At 38.6% G+C, this 16,240-nt stretch overlaps 1 protein-coding gene across 1 annotated transcript in view; it reads right to left on the bottom strand.

Annotated features, from left to right (window-relative positions):
• The window catches only part of Akap6 (A-kinase anchoring protein 6), a 414,932-nt gene that overhangs the window by 70,721 nt on the left and 327,971 nt on the right, over window positions 1-16,240 (bottom strand). Inside the window, exons 10-11 of the mRNA XM_028757469.1 lie at window positions 6,055-6,201; window positions 2,869-3,090 (exon numbers count right to left, since the gene is read on the bottom strand). Coding sequence (XP_028613302.1) covers window positions 2,869-3,090; window positions 6,055-6,201 — 369 coding nt within the window. The remainder of the gene's footprint in view (window positions 1-2,868; window positions 3,091-6,054; window positions 6,202-16,240) is intronic.

Here is a 16,240-nt window from a genome sequence, read left to right as displayed (position 1 = left end):
GAGAACAACAACAAACCAACCTTGGGATACTCATATCCTATGTACAATAGCTAAAGCTACGACTTTTGGGTAAAAACTGAAGAGGGTAACAAGACTACAATAACGAAACAAGAAAATGTATTTCTGTCCTGTCCTTCCCTTTGAGTCACCTGATATGGAAGAATACTTAGGAAATATCAGTTAAGATCAATTTTACATAGTAATTCATCCAAAGATCATTAGAGCCAGACAGCCCTAGATTTCAATATAATGCTACACTGCTCATTAAAGATGACCTTGGACACACAAAACTTAGCTTCCCTGTTTCTCTGATTCCTACAACCCAAATCAAGATCCTCATAGCTAATTCATAAATCCGCTGTTAGGATTAAATGAGATATATTTACATATTCAAAATGGAGCAGTCGAGTTTTCAAAGAAAGCACATTGTTACCACAGCTAACACTGTGAATGATCTTTGCATTATAATCGTAGATGAGGAAGGAAGTCCTAAAGGGTAGCTTACAGCATGAATATCTTTGTAATAAAATGAAACGAAACTAACATTAAGGAATTCAATTTAACTATAAGGAGCATTCTAGAACGAATATTGGGCATGGGAGCCTGATTGCCTTCGTGGAGGAAAGGCGGGGACAGGATGCGGAGAGGAGCCACAGAGTCAGGTTTACAGTATTGGGTAAGGTTTTACATTTTCTCAAGGAAAGAACAGAAATCAAATGGGAAGAAGCATGTGCCAGCCCTGCTGTGCTGGAGCAGCACTTCTCTGTTCCTTTGGGGTACCAAGTAAATACTGATCTGGGTTAGTGATGTAGTAATCTAGAAAGACTAGGATGCTGGGTATTATTCAGTGATCTGAAGCCCAAAGGGAAACACTTCTTGGTGTTTCCCTTTCCCTCCTTTGTCCCCTCCTTCTCTCCTTCTTTCTCCCCCTACCTCTTCTTCCCCCTATTTACCTCTCACAATTTAAAATGTGTTACTTAGGCCTAGATGCTATTGGCATGACAGAAAGCTAGAGATCAAATCCACCGGCCTTTGAAGGCACCAACAGAAGAAATGCACCTCTCACTTTCGTCTATAATGATAGCACATGTTCTCTTAAAAACACTTTATTTCAAATGCCTATACATCCACATATAAGACATGGGAATACGTATGTATGCTGATAAATATTTGTGATAATAAAGTTGCTGTTTTCTCCACTTTGGGGCTTACAATGTTATGAGATTCCTGTGCCGTATCAATGAACTCACTACATAAAGTAAAAATAATAATTACCTATATATGTAATTGCAAAGTAAATGCCATTAGAAGGCCATTTACAGAGAAAGAGATCAAGCCATCATGGGAAACATGCAAAAAATATGACCACCTGTCAAATAACCAATGGAACTAGAAGGTGACCTAATTCCAAAGCTGGGGACACTGGTCAGTTCACTAAAACTGCACTAAAGATACAACGGAAGTGCAAAGTTATTTTGCAGCATCTACTCCTGTAGCTGTCTGGCTAATCTGTAAAATGCATGCTATGCTCAGATGACATAGAGGCACACGCCTGACTGTGCTTTCTTGCTGTATTAGGGTTTGATCACCTGAACTTTTCAGTTTGATGGCAGAAGATGAAGTATTTGACTGAAACAATTATTATGGGTGTGATCCAGGTAGTTTACCAGCAACTGCCTTTGAGGGTGCCCTGTCTTTTGTTACAGCAGTGAGTGGCCAAGATAAGCAAGGATGGACAGCAGACAGAAGGTGGCTAAATTCTCTGGTAGATTGCTCGATGGCATCAGGTGAATAAAACTGCTTTTAGAAGACTTTGAGAAAAAAAAAATGTTTGTTTGTTCCAGAAAGTTCTTTCCTTCTTACTTGCTCTTTTCTTCCTTTCCAAGATCCCCCATGTTGTAAGGCATCTTGCTACTAATTCATTCCATAACCCCAAGGCCTCAAACTGATCAGACTGAGACCAAATAATCACCACTTTTTTGGTTTATGGAGATAGCATAGGCTCTTCTGGACATTGAAGTAAAACATTCAAATGTTAAATTGCGTTTTATGGACCAGCAAGATAGTTCAGTGGGTAACAGCACTTGCCACAGCCTGATGACCAAGTTCAATCCCTGGAACATACATGACAGAAGGAAAGAACCAACTGCCAGATGTTATCTTTTGACCACCACCTGCATGCTGTGGTGCATGAGGGTTCATGCAAGTACACGTGCACATACACAAACACATTATTTTAAAGAGCCTTTTAAACTTCAACCAACTGACACTGCATAAAGAACAGAAACAGACTGGAGGAATGCTTCTCCATGGACAAACCCACCAAAACAATACCAATCCCGTTGTTAAGATTAAGCACCGTTTACAATGGAATACACCTGTAATGCAGGATCTCTTTTATTTCTTATCTTTTTCTGTGAATAGTTGACTTTTTCATATGTAAAATTACGTTTTCTTTTGTTAGCATTATGGCTGTCAATTAAATCATGTGGGTTTTACCACGTCCCGTTATGGAGGTACACTTTCTTAAGCTATTTAAGGAACACTTAGATCTTTTCGAGTCCTCAGTTATCTTCCGTGTTTGCTGATCTGCTTTTAATTCATCAACGTTCTCTCTTAACAGACAGTGCACAAACACACAGCCAGCACAGACTTCCTCTATATACAGTGTGTATTTGATATGCTTGATGTTCCTCTTTGACACACATAGAGGTTAGCGGAAGTGTGGATAATGTCTGTAAATTCAAGGAAGCATTTAAGGGTCCAGCCATACACAGATGCAGGCGCACAACACTTTAAGTACTTGATAAATATTTCATCTCTCCCATAAAGAAAGCTTTTTATTAACTTTGATTGTTTTTTTATTACCTTAAAGTATTGGAGTTGTTTCTCGGCGCTCGTTCCTTCCTTCTCTTGTCTCAGGCAGGAATTGAAGATGAAAAGCTCTGTATCTCTGAGCCACCTTTTCAGCTCTTTGATCCTGACCTCCAGCTGCCTTACCAGGCTTCCGCTTTCAGGAGAGAGCAGGTCACGTGGGCCCGACCCACCGTGGCCGGCCATCGTGTCCTGTATCTTCTCTCTTAGGGTTTTCTAATGCATCAGATTAAAAAGGAAGAAGAAAAACAAAAACAAAAATAGATTAGCCAATTGGCCCAAAACCCATCACAGGAGATCCATAGAAGTGCGAGTACGTCTCTGCACTGACGTGCAGCTCTGATTGGCTAGATTGTGTCTTTGGGGTTTGATTATTTAGTGTGCATTATTCCCACTACCAGAAGATGCACGTGCAAAACTTCATTCCTTAGACACCGCTTTAACAGGAAAGAGGTTTGGTCCAAGTCCACCACGATCATGGACAAAAATTCATTTGAATTCTCTTGGCAAAAAAGTTTTCAGTAAGAAATTGTCTATATAAAGTGTTCAAGAGATGGAGGCCCGAATTTAATCAGAAGCCAAGAGAAAAGAGAATTATAATTTCTTCTCCCCCCCTTTTTTTTCTGCAAAGTATAATTCCCCAAATGATATGACAGAGACTCTGTGGTTCGGCTGTCGATTTTGCCTGACTTGCTACAAGACTCTTCCTGCTTCTCCTTTTGGATGTGGATTATTTAACATATATGTTAAAATAATCCTCAATTCGCTGCATTATTAGCCTATGTAGACTGGGCATCATGGTATAGAGGTGCTTTCTGAGCTGGTTTTCTTTTCTCTCTCTTTGGTAGAAGCACTCTCTTTACAGAATCAATAGGATTTAATCTATAATGATAAATTAAACCTAGAAAAATACGCTTTAAAACACAAATAAAATTAAGTCAACAAACATTCATCTGCTCCACAGTGCTCTGTAAATAGTGTCTTTAGGAGATCATGACAGAAAAATAGCCTGTCTTGGCAACACCCTTGCATTTTCATGGTGCAAATATTGATAATTTGAAGACCCTCAGTGGAATCCAGATTTAGCTATTGTTTTTATGCTGTAACAAAAGGAGCAGCAGGAGGGGAAATCAATGCCCTTGGAGGCTAGGGTCACAAAAAGGAATTTATTGCCACTTTTTTTTTGTTCTGGAACAGTTTGCAATCATAAATTCTTTATAAACAGAATACTTCAGAGAATGGTCCGTCTTCATAAATATACGACAGAGGACATCAATTTCATTTAATTCACAATTTGTGTCAGCGCAGCAGATGCCAGTGGCTGCCTTGATAGGGTTGTTTAATATGCAATCGAGACAGAGTCATATGCAGCACAAGGGACAGAATTTCACAGATTAGACTGTACGCACCACTGACATTTCATTCTAATGTATTTCCATTCTACACTGTTCACCTTAGATGAAAGAAATATTAAAAACCATATCCCTCTATTTTACTATTGTTAGAAGTTAAAGTCCTTGTCTGTAATTTTTTTTCCATGCCAATTAAAATGTAATCATGCCAATTAAAGCAGTATGCCTCCTGGGGTCAGTGTGGCTTCGGCTTTCCTAGACTCTTCTCCCACCCTACTCTCGAAAAGTGACTCTAAAAACTATATGGGATCTGAGTGACACGTTGTCAAAGGGGGAAGTGTTCGAGTGGCATCTGACTCATAGAGTCTGACTGAATATTGTGTCTTCAGTGTAATAATTTAAAATTTTTGGTGAGGAATTGATAATCATGACACACTTAAAACAGTCTTCTAAGGGAGTACTGTTATTTATCAAATTAAAAAAAGATACCTTTAAATGCAGCCTCAACAGGCTATCACTTTATCTGTGAAGCCAACCAAGTTGCCATCTTTCTCTGTTTTGTAAATAACCTTTGAAACTGTCATATAGTAATTTCTTCTGAGATCAATGTACTACGCTGTAGAATTTAGTAGGTCCTAATTTAAACCACCATACTTTAAAGTGAGTTACGTTGATTATCATTAAAAGGCAAGACCATAGTAACTAGGAATAAGAATTTTTAACATTTGAAGTTACTTTGAACAACCACACAGCGTGGGGAATTTAGATGAGACACAAGGGCTTAAATGTGCAGGTTTTAATCGCTCAGATTAAGCATGGCATCAGCAGAAGACTGGCAAGTCTCCAAGTCATCGCTGTACTTGGAGAGCTCCTAATTCAAAATATTTCTAGAGTATTATTTCTTTAAAAAAAATTAAAGAGGCAGAAAAATAGAGGGCTTGAAAAATTATGCTCTGTAACTGACACCACCCATAGTAGCTATTATAATTAATCACTTAGGTAATTGGCAAATTTAGCTTACCCTTGATTTGAAGTGAAGGCAATTTAGGAGAGAAGCTGATGAGCCTCTACAGGCTAACTTCTCTCTCTGCAGTCTTCCCACAACAGGACAGTGCAGCCTCTTGCACGAGACCACTGGGGCCTCTGCAAATAGGATGTCTAGATTGTCTTTTTCTCAGATGTTTACATTTCTTTGGCTGAGACTCGGGCCATCATTGCAAGAAATAAAATATATAAAACCTTTTTTTTTTTTTTTTGCTTTTGTTAAAAGTGTCCATGAAATTGAGGGATTTTTTTTTTTAAAAAAAAAGCAGATTCAATTTTGCAATTGAGACCTTGGGTCAAATTTGCATATTTGATTTGGTTGGCTTTACTATGACCTGAAAGCTGCAGTGGCGACTGTGCTTTCCATTTTAAGGTTACACTGAACAGTTAAACAGTGGATGTCTCTAACATGTACCTTCAGAACAAATTCTATTAACATTCATCCAAGCATGACAGGCAGTGTATATCAGATATACTGTATTAGAGTTGACTTGGTGCATACCCATAATACATGGCATATTTTACTTACTTTTTTATGTATTAAAGAACCAAAATTATTAAAATCTGAGAGAAGACAGCTCAGAATAAATTTAAAAAAAAAAAAGAATAGAAGAGGAAAAGCACTGTTTTCCCCATAATAACATGAGTAGCTTGTTTGAAATGTAAGGAGTGAATTGAAAGAGAGAGAGATTTGTGCCTCAAATTAGAAATCAGACAGATAGAGTACTTCACCACACACAAAAATGTACACAGAACCTACAAACAGTAATAAAAATGCAAATACCCCGAGCAGCTCCCATTTTTCATTAATTGAATCCACTTTTTCCAGGATATCATTTGGTAGTGAGAGGCCACCTTTCTTCAAAGCTTCAACCTTGCTAAGTAGCTCTGTCTTTTTCAGGTGCCTGATGGACATTTCCACACTGTACCGCTGAAACGGAAGAGAGGGTGACTCGTTAGGGCACAGAGATGTTCTCAGAAAAATCTTTAAGCAGAATGTATACTGTTTATGGGACTAAAGGTTTCGTTTACGAGACAGTTTCCTGGAGGCTAAGCTTGATTACCTCTAGGGACCTAGTGATGCTGCTGGAAACATTTCACCTACCACATGTGCCTGCGTAGACACTTCTTATATTGAGTTGGCTTCGATGATTCTTGTCTTTTAAAACTAAGTTTGCACACACAATTTATGTTTTTTTAATTTAAAATATAATAAATGAGAAGGTACCTGGCCTGAAAGGACTTACCATTCGAGTTAGCTTGGGATACCACTTGTCTATAGAGCCCTCACTCTGAGCAGATCTGTCTTAGGAGAGTTCAAAGTATTTTGTCTTTTTTTTTTCTCTCATGACACACATGTATCAAGCAGTCTCCTGGGAGATGAGACCTTCTTTAAGAAGAAGCACATTTCAAATGAAGGAGATTGGTAGAGGAAAATGTTTGTGCCACAAACAACCCATACATTGGACTGTGGGTTATAAAAGTTAAGACAATGCTGCTTGTTTCCATTTGGACTTTATCAACAAACAAACTAACAAATTATCTTGGAAAGAAAAACATTATCCATAAGGACCACATGGCTTATTTTTTTTAAGTTCCCTATTAATTAAAGCCTCAGTTAATATTTTGTTTTTATTTTTCTTTTACTTAAAAACTCTTTGAGAGCTAAATAGAAAACATACACATAAAGAAAAAGGGTGCTCACCAGTTCCTTGAGATAGTTACAGACTTACAGTTGCTTACTGAGGACCATAAACTGTCCTGGACTTCTCAGCCAACTTCTGAACCTTCCTGACCCAACCAATACATGCTACATTCTAACAAACTGCCAAGTGAATCTCTTAAAAGACATTTCTTGGAGACACTGTAATAGCTCATCAGTAAAGACAGTTTTGTGATGGTGTTCCTCACATATCTGTATTTGGGAAAGTTCACAGTCAGAAAGTCTTATGACCAACTGTGAATGACCATTTTGCATATGGGAAGGTGCACATCAAAGTATCCTTGAGTATAAACTTTAGGTTGTGGGTAAAACATTAAATATACATATTGCCAAAATGTCTTTCTTTGAAACAATGAAGTCAAGTTCTGAGGTCCATGGCACCATTGCTATTTTGCCCTCTGTCCTAAGGTAAACACTACTATCTGATTTAACAAGGAAAGCTTTGGTGGGGATCTGCAGGTTCATAATACCCCTAAACACTTGGGTGAATTTAGTCTCCTCAAAATACCTTATGTAAAATTCTAAACAAAGCTAGAATTGGAATTAGCTGGAGAGAAAAGAACCGCTGGCTTCAGTTAATAGACCTTCAGTATTCGTGTGCATTTGTTTGCATACTTTCAGTTTCATATTCTAATCTTCCATTTACAATAAGCACGCACATCATTTGTATTATGGAAACTTCTCCAAATGTTGGGCATGTGTGGATCCCAGAACAAAAATGTTTTAAATGAGGTGATTTAAAGCATGTTATATTATTAATGCATGGTCATCAGGGTGTCGGAGTATCCAAAATTACATGAATATGCATACTGAAGAAAATCAAGGGTTGCTTCAGAGCACTTTCAGAATTTGGACTGTGTAACATGGGAAATTCTGATTGCATTTCTAATTGCAGACAGTTACCAGGACCATGGTTCTCCAGTACGGAAAACACACTGTCCACCTAAGTTTTCTCAATTCCATACTCAACAAGTAGTCTAGAAACTCGGATGGTGTGTGATTTGTCAGTGTGATGACTGGAGGAGAGGCAGTCTGCTTTATGTAATCAGATTGCCATGTGAGATTTGCATAACTAATTAGGTAAGACTGACACGACGTTGGGTGGGGGTGGGGGGATGACGACTGGTATTTCAGCCAGGCAGAGGACTATTATTCAAATCTTTTCCCTGTGTCATATGTATTAATCAACAGAGAGAATCTTCCAGTTGTGCCTTCTTGGAGTGGCTTCTACTGGTTATTGGACTTTCTTGTGGTAAACTCATCTTTTTTCTTTCCCAAATTTAAATATCATCTCCTTCACATGTTAGTAAAACAGGAGGACAGTTTAGATTCTCTCTTGAAAATAATAGTCTTGCAGTCATGAAAAGACAAAAAGCAATTAATTTGATTTTAGACACTGAAAATTTTTTTCCTATGAAATGTGGTATGAATAGTTATGGCAGTAGCTACTAAGATGGTTATTCGACTAAAAAGTCCTTGTTCCTATGGATGCCCTTATTGTCACTGTATATGCCTACTGCATAAACAGCCTGATGGGTGAGGTGATGGAGAGGCAATGTCTTCAAACAGTAAAAGCTATGAGAACCTAGTTAGTTGTCAAATAGATTGACGTGTGACTGGAGAATACCAGCATGTCATGGAATAAGGTGAAAGTTTTGAGACATTGTGAAGGTTGAATCTAATACAATTTAGGGCCTGAAGGCTGTCATGCTGGGAGGGTTTCATTTTTGTTGACTCTACTAAACACGTCCTCTTCTGTCTCTGGCATCTTTTCAGAAGCATCGGATGGGTAGAGTCAGCCGCCAGCTCTATCTGCTCTCCATTCCCCTATCTAGGGGCTTCCCTATCCTGTGGTGAGAAGATAGTTTCATCTTCGTAGTCATATCACCCACAGCAATAAATGAGCAGAAGCTACCCCATTATGTTCCATAGTATGGGGAGGTTATGATACAGACCAGTTTTCAATGGCCAAAAATGAGATTAGCAAAGTAAAAGTCAGCTGGCTTTCCTTGAGTGCTAAGGTAAATAAGCATCCGGTATTTAACTTTCCACAGCACCTGCTGTGGGCCATGCTGTCTGGTCAAAAATAAAATATACTCCATTCAAAGAGCATATTTACATTATTAAGTGTATTTGCTTGGCCAATTCAATTTGGTCTAATGAATCCTCTAAATAGATTTGTGAATGATCTAAATTAAAGATACAGGCTACTAGTGCCCTAAAAGCTATTTCTTTGACTATAAAGAAAAGTTAAAGAGAATACAGAGTTAGTAGTTTGTTCACTGTTTTAACTAAGAATTAAAATTGAAATTCTTACTTATGATTTACATTTTAAATGCACAAATACTAAAACTGAATTAACAATGCCAATAAAATTAAAACATGGATTTATGAAAATAAATGAATTTAGTAGCAAATACGGGTTTGATTGAGATAACTTTTTTGACACTTTTGCCAGACATTCCTCTCTTCCTTAAAACCTTTCCTTTCCCCCCTTTTCCTCTCTTCCTCTCTCTCTCTCTCTCTCTCTCTCTCTCTCTCTCTCTCTCTCTCTCTCTCCTTTTTGTTAAAAATCACACCGAAAATTCTGCCCAAATGGAGAGTGGAACAATGCCTTGAAACAGTGTTAATTGTCACCATGGAAACCAGAAGAATAAGCCATTTTGAAACTGGTCTAGAAGGCACACATTGAGAAACTCAAGCATTTCTCTGCCTCCCTCAATGTTAAAGAACAAGATGCCTTGTCACGGTGAGGTCAGTGAAAGAAAGCATCATGAAAGGGTTATAGATACTCACTTTCTAGTAAATAAAAAATAAAAAAATAAAAAAAACATAGCCAGCTAATGCTGTAAAAGACTCTACCCAGTGGAATCTTTTTTTGAAATAGAAAGATCGCCAAAAGATGGCCAGGCCTGGGGGATGGCTCCCACCTAGCAAAACTTCAGGGCTGTATTATGTGAACCTTGCCCCCAAAGCTCCCTGGGAATTCTGCTGTTGTAATAAAACATCAGAAGAGGGGAGAAAAAAGGCAGCATGATGGAATTCAAAATAATGCTCTAAAAGCACACAGAGAGATTAAGACGTTCATTGTAAGACTTTTGTATGGTGCTTCTGGTGGTCATGCTGAAAAGACAGCAGACATTACTAAACGGAGAGCAGAGCTTCAGCTACGAGGAGCACACGAACGAGAGCAAACAATTTTCCTGATTAAAGAATATGGCTGTCCAATTCTGAATCATCGGGGCTTGAGTATTTCTATCCTGAGTATGTTCTTTTTAACCGGGGCATCAGGTGACTTTATATTTAGAAGAGTTAAGACAAGGAAAATTATCTAGTTATAATAATGACACATTTGAATCTTTGCCTGTACAAATTAGTATCTCAAACACCTGTCCATTTGTTGTGATTATCTCCCCTGCCCCACAACAGGCAGGAAAAGAAAGTGCACTGTGAAGACAAAATATATCTTAGTGTATCAATAAGAAAGTATATTCAGGGAACACCTCAAAACCCAAACTACCACAAAGTAATATGTAAAAATATGTATTTTGCTCACAAATGCAAGGCTATGCCTGTGACTCTCACACTGTATTCTCTAGCTAGTGTTTGCCCTCCTCTTTTGAGGCTTCATGGTGGCCCCTCAGCTAGCCCATGCCTAATGCTATTCAGTGGTGAACAAAGAATCTTTTTATAGGAAAGTCCAGGTCCACAGCTCAGCTGGACTGGTAGAGGCCAGGGCTGCCTCTGCAGCGGCTCTTGTGCTGCCCTCTTTAAGACAGCCAACGTCCAGCATCTCACAAAAGCCTGAGATACTTCACAAGGAGTCAGTATCACCAGCACTTGCAGAGGATGCTAAAGATTCAAGAAGAAGGTTCAAGCGCAAGACAAGTAATAGTGGTTATTTCTTGCAAACTATTTGTATTTTACCATTAGAATTTATGGCGAATAATTGCACAAAGAAATTATAAAGACTCCTACAATTGTCCTTGTAAATTAATAATAGGCTTTCTTGATTGGGATAAATTTGCTGCTGAGCCTTTGGAAAAATTAAAAAGTGCAATGTCATTTAAAATTGCCAGAACTCGCACAGCAAATTACATCTGAGGTTAAGAATTGAGTCCCCCCCCCCTTTCTAGCTTATTCCATTTGCATGATCTGGAAATCACATTACATTGGCCATGTATTGTTAATTGAACATAGATTGCATTATCTTTAATATAAATCAAACTACAAATATTAAAATGAATTGCAAATTCCCTAATAGGAGATCATAAAACAATCTTTTTAAAAGTATCTCCCATTAATAATTTAATTCCAATTATATCACTCAGGAAACTTAAGGAGGAGACGAAGCAACTTATTTCCCCAATCATTTTTTTTTCTTTTACGTAAAGAATATCTATGTGTTTTAAAACAAACGCAGCCAGGACAGGATTTATTGTTACTGAGTTAAAAAAAAAAAAAAAGAGCACCGACAAACTGAAAACTTTCCCTGCCAATCTCGTGTAAAATACTACATAAGAATATAAAGTCTCCCAGTTCCCCTCTTCCTAACCCAGGTCAAGGGTGGAAAAAAAAAACAGTAGGAAAGAGTCACTAAGTTGAAGAAATATTGTGATTACATCTTCTGAAATTATAAAATTGATAATTACTATTCTATTTATTTTTTTTTAAAGGGTTCCCTGTCCCCCTTGATATTTCTATAAATGTGGCATCTTTCTCAAGCCTTTGCATGGCCTTTAATGAGTTTATATTAAATATTTAACACTGTTTAGGGCATATCCACTCCTACCGAAAACAGTTATATTCCCAGCAGTCCTACTGTTTCAGGCAGGGAACTTGATTGATCCTCCTAGCCTGAATTGAGTAGAATGAAAAGAAACGGTTGGAAAATAGCTGCAATCATTTAATGCAGATGACCTCTGACAGCTCACAGCTCTTCTATCTGAACAGAAATTTGCATGGGGTCTCTGTGCAGAGGAACAATGTAACCTAAATGGTAGACAATCTTTATTCTAATGAAGTGGGTGTCAAGGTCAATGTAAAACTGCAATGATAAATGGTACACCACTAGGCAAGAGAAGTTGCATGGGCATTGTGGTGCTTTCACATTAATTGAAGGCTGAGACGCACCGCGTGAAAAGCACAAGCCCCTCTTTTCACCATAATGTGTTAATGCGCCGGTGCTGCAGTGCTCTCTGAAAGATGTTTGCCTGCTGATGTGCAGCTATTGCAAGAACAAGCCGCATCATGACAGAAGTGGACATTCTCAGAATTTAGTGTTTTCCTAGACCAAAATTATAAAATATTACATAAGATGGCCCCAAATAGCATGGTGACACCTCATGGAATTCCTTTGATCCTTTTTTTTCTTTTCTTTTCTTATTTAGACCTGTCTTTAATTAGTTTCAACCAGGCAACCTTTTAAGGGACCTTCATTGGGTACTTTCCTGCTGAGAATCATTTAAATATTATGTCTCCCTCTTCCCTGTATGTGTTCAGCTTAGTCCAGAGCTAAAATCCTTCCGGTGGTTTTTGTCTGTCCTGTGTGAAAATGTAATGAAATGTGGATTACGACTTATTTTTTAAAAACAACAACTCTGTTCTGCCATGGCATTTGCAGAGATAGCCACAGCCAGAATCACACCATCTCTTGAGTTGTTTGGGCAGTTTTGTGCCAGTCAATGGTTTTCAACTCATAAAGCCATGGGCAGTATGCTGATTTCCAAAATTTGTGATCTACGTCAGTGGTAAAGGAGACCGTTTGCTGATACACTCATTACCATGCAAGCACCTCAAGTTCATCAATTAAACAAGAAAGGGAGGTGGACCATTAGTTACACAATTTGCTAAAATACTGATAAGAGCATATTAGGAAGCATTTGAGAGGTGTTTTTAGGTTCAACTCACAACAGGATATAAACTGTATATATTTCTATGTTCTGATCCCAATGAAATCTGTGATATCCCAACACTAACCTTCCTGCTACAAGTAGGTTTTAATAACACGATTCTAGTCTTGCTAGCTAAGAGCGTGTCTGTATGTCTGCCGTCTTGTGACCAGAAGACTCTCAGCCCACTGTAATAAACGACACTGCTAGTTGACTGCTCTCATGTAAAAGCAAACTGTCTCAAATAGAAACCCTCAATTCCTGAAACGGTAATTCAAAGGGAAAAAGAATCTTACTACGAAGGATAGTGAAGGGGGGGGGGGGAAGTTACTGATCAAACTGTTTAAAAAACTGTACAGCTTCATCTGTGTGTGATTTGTCAGGTCTGAAGCTTTGACGTGCCCAAGGGGCAGACCCCAGCGGGGAGTAGGCTGCCGAGCTAAATAGCTGTGAAAGAAGTCTTAATGTAGGATGGAATTCAAACTAACCTTGACATGACCTCCGGAAAAATATGCAAAAAGTAAAATGAATGCTCTCTGCAAGATACATCCTAATTTTGTGGTGGAGCTGGTTAGTTTTACAAACATAACTGAGACATTAAAAGAAAAATAGAAAGCTAGTAGAAGGGGGAAAGTTTAGAATTCAGGCAAAGGGGGAAAACCATAAGCAGCATGATGTGTTACTGTGAAGGCATGTGAACCATTTGGAAAGAATCCAAATAAAAACCCACACTGAACAATATTGTTGTCAGCCTGTCTATTCAGGAAAAAAAAAAATTTTACGTTGAATATAAATGACACAAAGCCAAGATTACATCATTGCATTACAAAGTCTGTTGTGGCTTTTAGCTAAACAAGCCCCGTGGATCTATTGGTTTAGGACAGTAATTCAGTCAGGAGGTTTTAGTGTGTTATTTTTTTCTTCAGTGCCAATAAAAAAAAAAAAAAAACCATAGAGGAATTTAAGGAAGAAATATCCAACATGCTCTCCACTTCATGCTTTGGATCTGGGTTTGATAAGCTAAACTCCAGTTTCAGCTGATGTATTTAGTCTTGATTTGACTCTATTATAATTTTGTCTGTTTGAAGTGCTCAGAAAGGCTTTGGCTCTGGTTCCCCTACAGGAGCTGGCTAACTCGCTGCATCTATGGAAATCTTAATTGTCAACTTGTGTAGAAATTCGGCCCTTTCACTTTCTCAATGCAGTTTTGTAGCAAGAGCAGGCAGTTCTTCACTACACTGCCAGCCAGATTTTAAACATGATTAAATTTCTAGCAACAAACACCCGGAATCTAATGACTTAAGTCCCTACAGCAAGGAGGTGAATTGGTGCTTTGGATAGATGCACTTCCATTAGGTTTCTCTCGATGTGAAACGAGCAGGTGGATACAGGCACTCAGAAGTACAATGTACAGGGAGCTCTGCAGAGAACCTGTGGACTACAGTCTGTAAAGATCATGATGGGTATCCAGCCTCCTCTTGTCCTGTCCAGTCTTCTTCAATGTTTTAACAACATAAACAAGGAAAATACGCATAAGAAGAGATTGATCAGATTGCCAGATGATACTGATCTTACTACTTGATAAAATAATAAACAATTTAGCTCACAGATCATAAAGTCAAATACTTACAGGTATTATATGTTAACTGACGGGTCCTCAAGTAGAAAAAAACAAAAGAGCTGATTTATAATGTTTGCTGACTTCTTTAGTGTAAATACTCCCATCAGGGTAGACTCTGAGCTGCCAATGGTTGTTGCTGTTGGCAAACTTCATCATGAATTTCTATCCAGCTATCACAAACGAGCAATGGCTGGCTCACGTGCCCTACTGCCTGGAAGGTGGTGTTGAAGACTAGTGTAAAGTCAGAACATGTCCTCTTTTCTCATTCACATTAAATAACTGCTAGCATTGTAGTCAAAGACAGCCATTTCTCTAAAGAAAGATAAACAGCCCACGAGTATAATCATTACTAGAATCTGACCCCAGTGACAGAGGATGGGAGATGGTAGTGTGGTCTGCAGTGAATGCACAAGCATCTGCCCTATCCTAAGCCAACTCTCCTCGCATGGAAATGTGGCTTCAATATGGCTTCAGTACCATGAATATGTTGTTTTAAGTGAAGCCAGGAATACATATGCTTATGTAAAAATCTCATAATTTTTAGTATACAAACCAAACAATGTCTGTGTCTTGGATCTGAATCCACTGGGGACCACTTCATGCTGTCTATTTTGGATGAGAATATTAGACTCTAAAAGAAACAAAGATGCTAGCATAATGAATTAAATCTGAGGAAAATGACAAATGTCAAGCATGACAGAGTTATTAGCCACCCTTCATCCCAGACTAGCTTCACCAAAAGATAGAAACTAAACTGCACACAGAACGGAAGCCAAAAGGGTTTCTCTTGCCTTTTGCTTCAATTTGAGTCAGCAAACACTAAAAGATAGATGTTAAAGAAACAAATAACCATTTGTTGCACTGAGAGAGAGAGAAGATTGAGACACCATATTGAATACCAAAGGAAACTTCTAAAGGAATTGAGAAGATTTGATCCTTCCGGAGTGGAAAGCCCCAGAAGGAGCAATGGATAGTCAAGAGGAGAAGGAGAGCTCAGGGCAGAGAAAAGGGACTTGTTGCAAACTGGGTGTTAGAGAACTTTACATAGAAAATAATTGGCTTCACCTGCTCTATGAAGGTTATACTGGAGCTCCAAGTCCGAAGCCTAAATCCATACAGCATAGAAGGCAGAGAACACCTTCCGAGTCACCAGAAGTCCAGGCAGAGAGCCCAGTCTAGCTGGCTGAGAAATTCTGTGGGATTGAGTGAATGTTGGCCTGAAACTGGAATCTAAGCTTTCTCTGTTTTAGACATTTGAGTTTCTTTTCACCAGCATTCATGACATCTGCCATAATGACCACACCATTCTGCGCAGAAGAAAAGCCAAGACCCAAATTACCAACTAAGAAACTGTCACTTGTTGGAATGGGATTAAAATGTCAGATTGTAGTTCGAGCAAACCTGGGAGTGCAGTGATGAAGACACACGATCACACAAAAGCAAGCTTTGCAATCTAAGCTGGGCAAAACACAGAGATGCAAGTCAGTTAAGACTTCTACCACCATCTTCAACTAATGAAGGTAGTTCATTCATGAACCGCTGAGTGAAGCCTGTCAGGCCCTTTACTCCATAAATACATACCAGAGAGATGCTTCCTCCAGAATTTACACAGCTAGCCCTTATTTCAGCAAGGCACTCTCTGTTGATCACATTTGCACACACACACACACACAGAGAGAGAGACAGACAGAGAGAGAGAGAGAGAGAGAGAGAGAGAGAGAGAGAGAGAGAGAGA

This window comes from Grammomys surdaster, unplaced genomic scaffold (assembly GCF_004785775.1).
Source record: "Grammomys surdaster isolate TR1022 unplaced genomic scaffold, NIH_TR_1.0 126163, whole genome shotgun sequence".
NCBI lineage: Eukaryota > Metazoa > Chordata > Mammalia > Rodentia > Muridae > Grammomys > Grammomys surdaster.
This window is presented reverse-complemented; position numbering and strand designations above follow the sequence as displayed.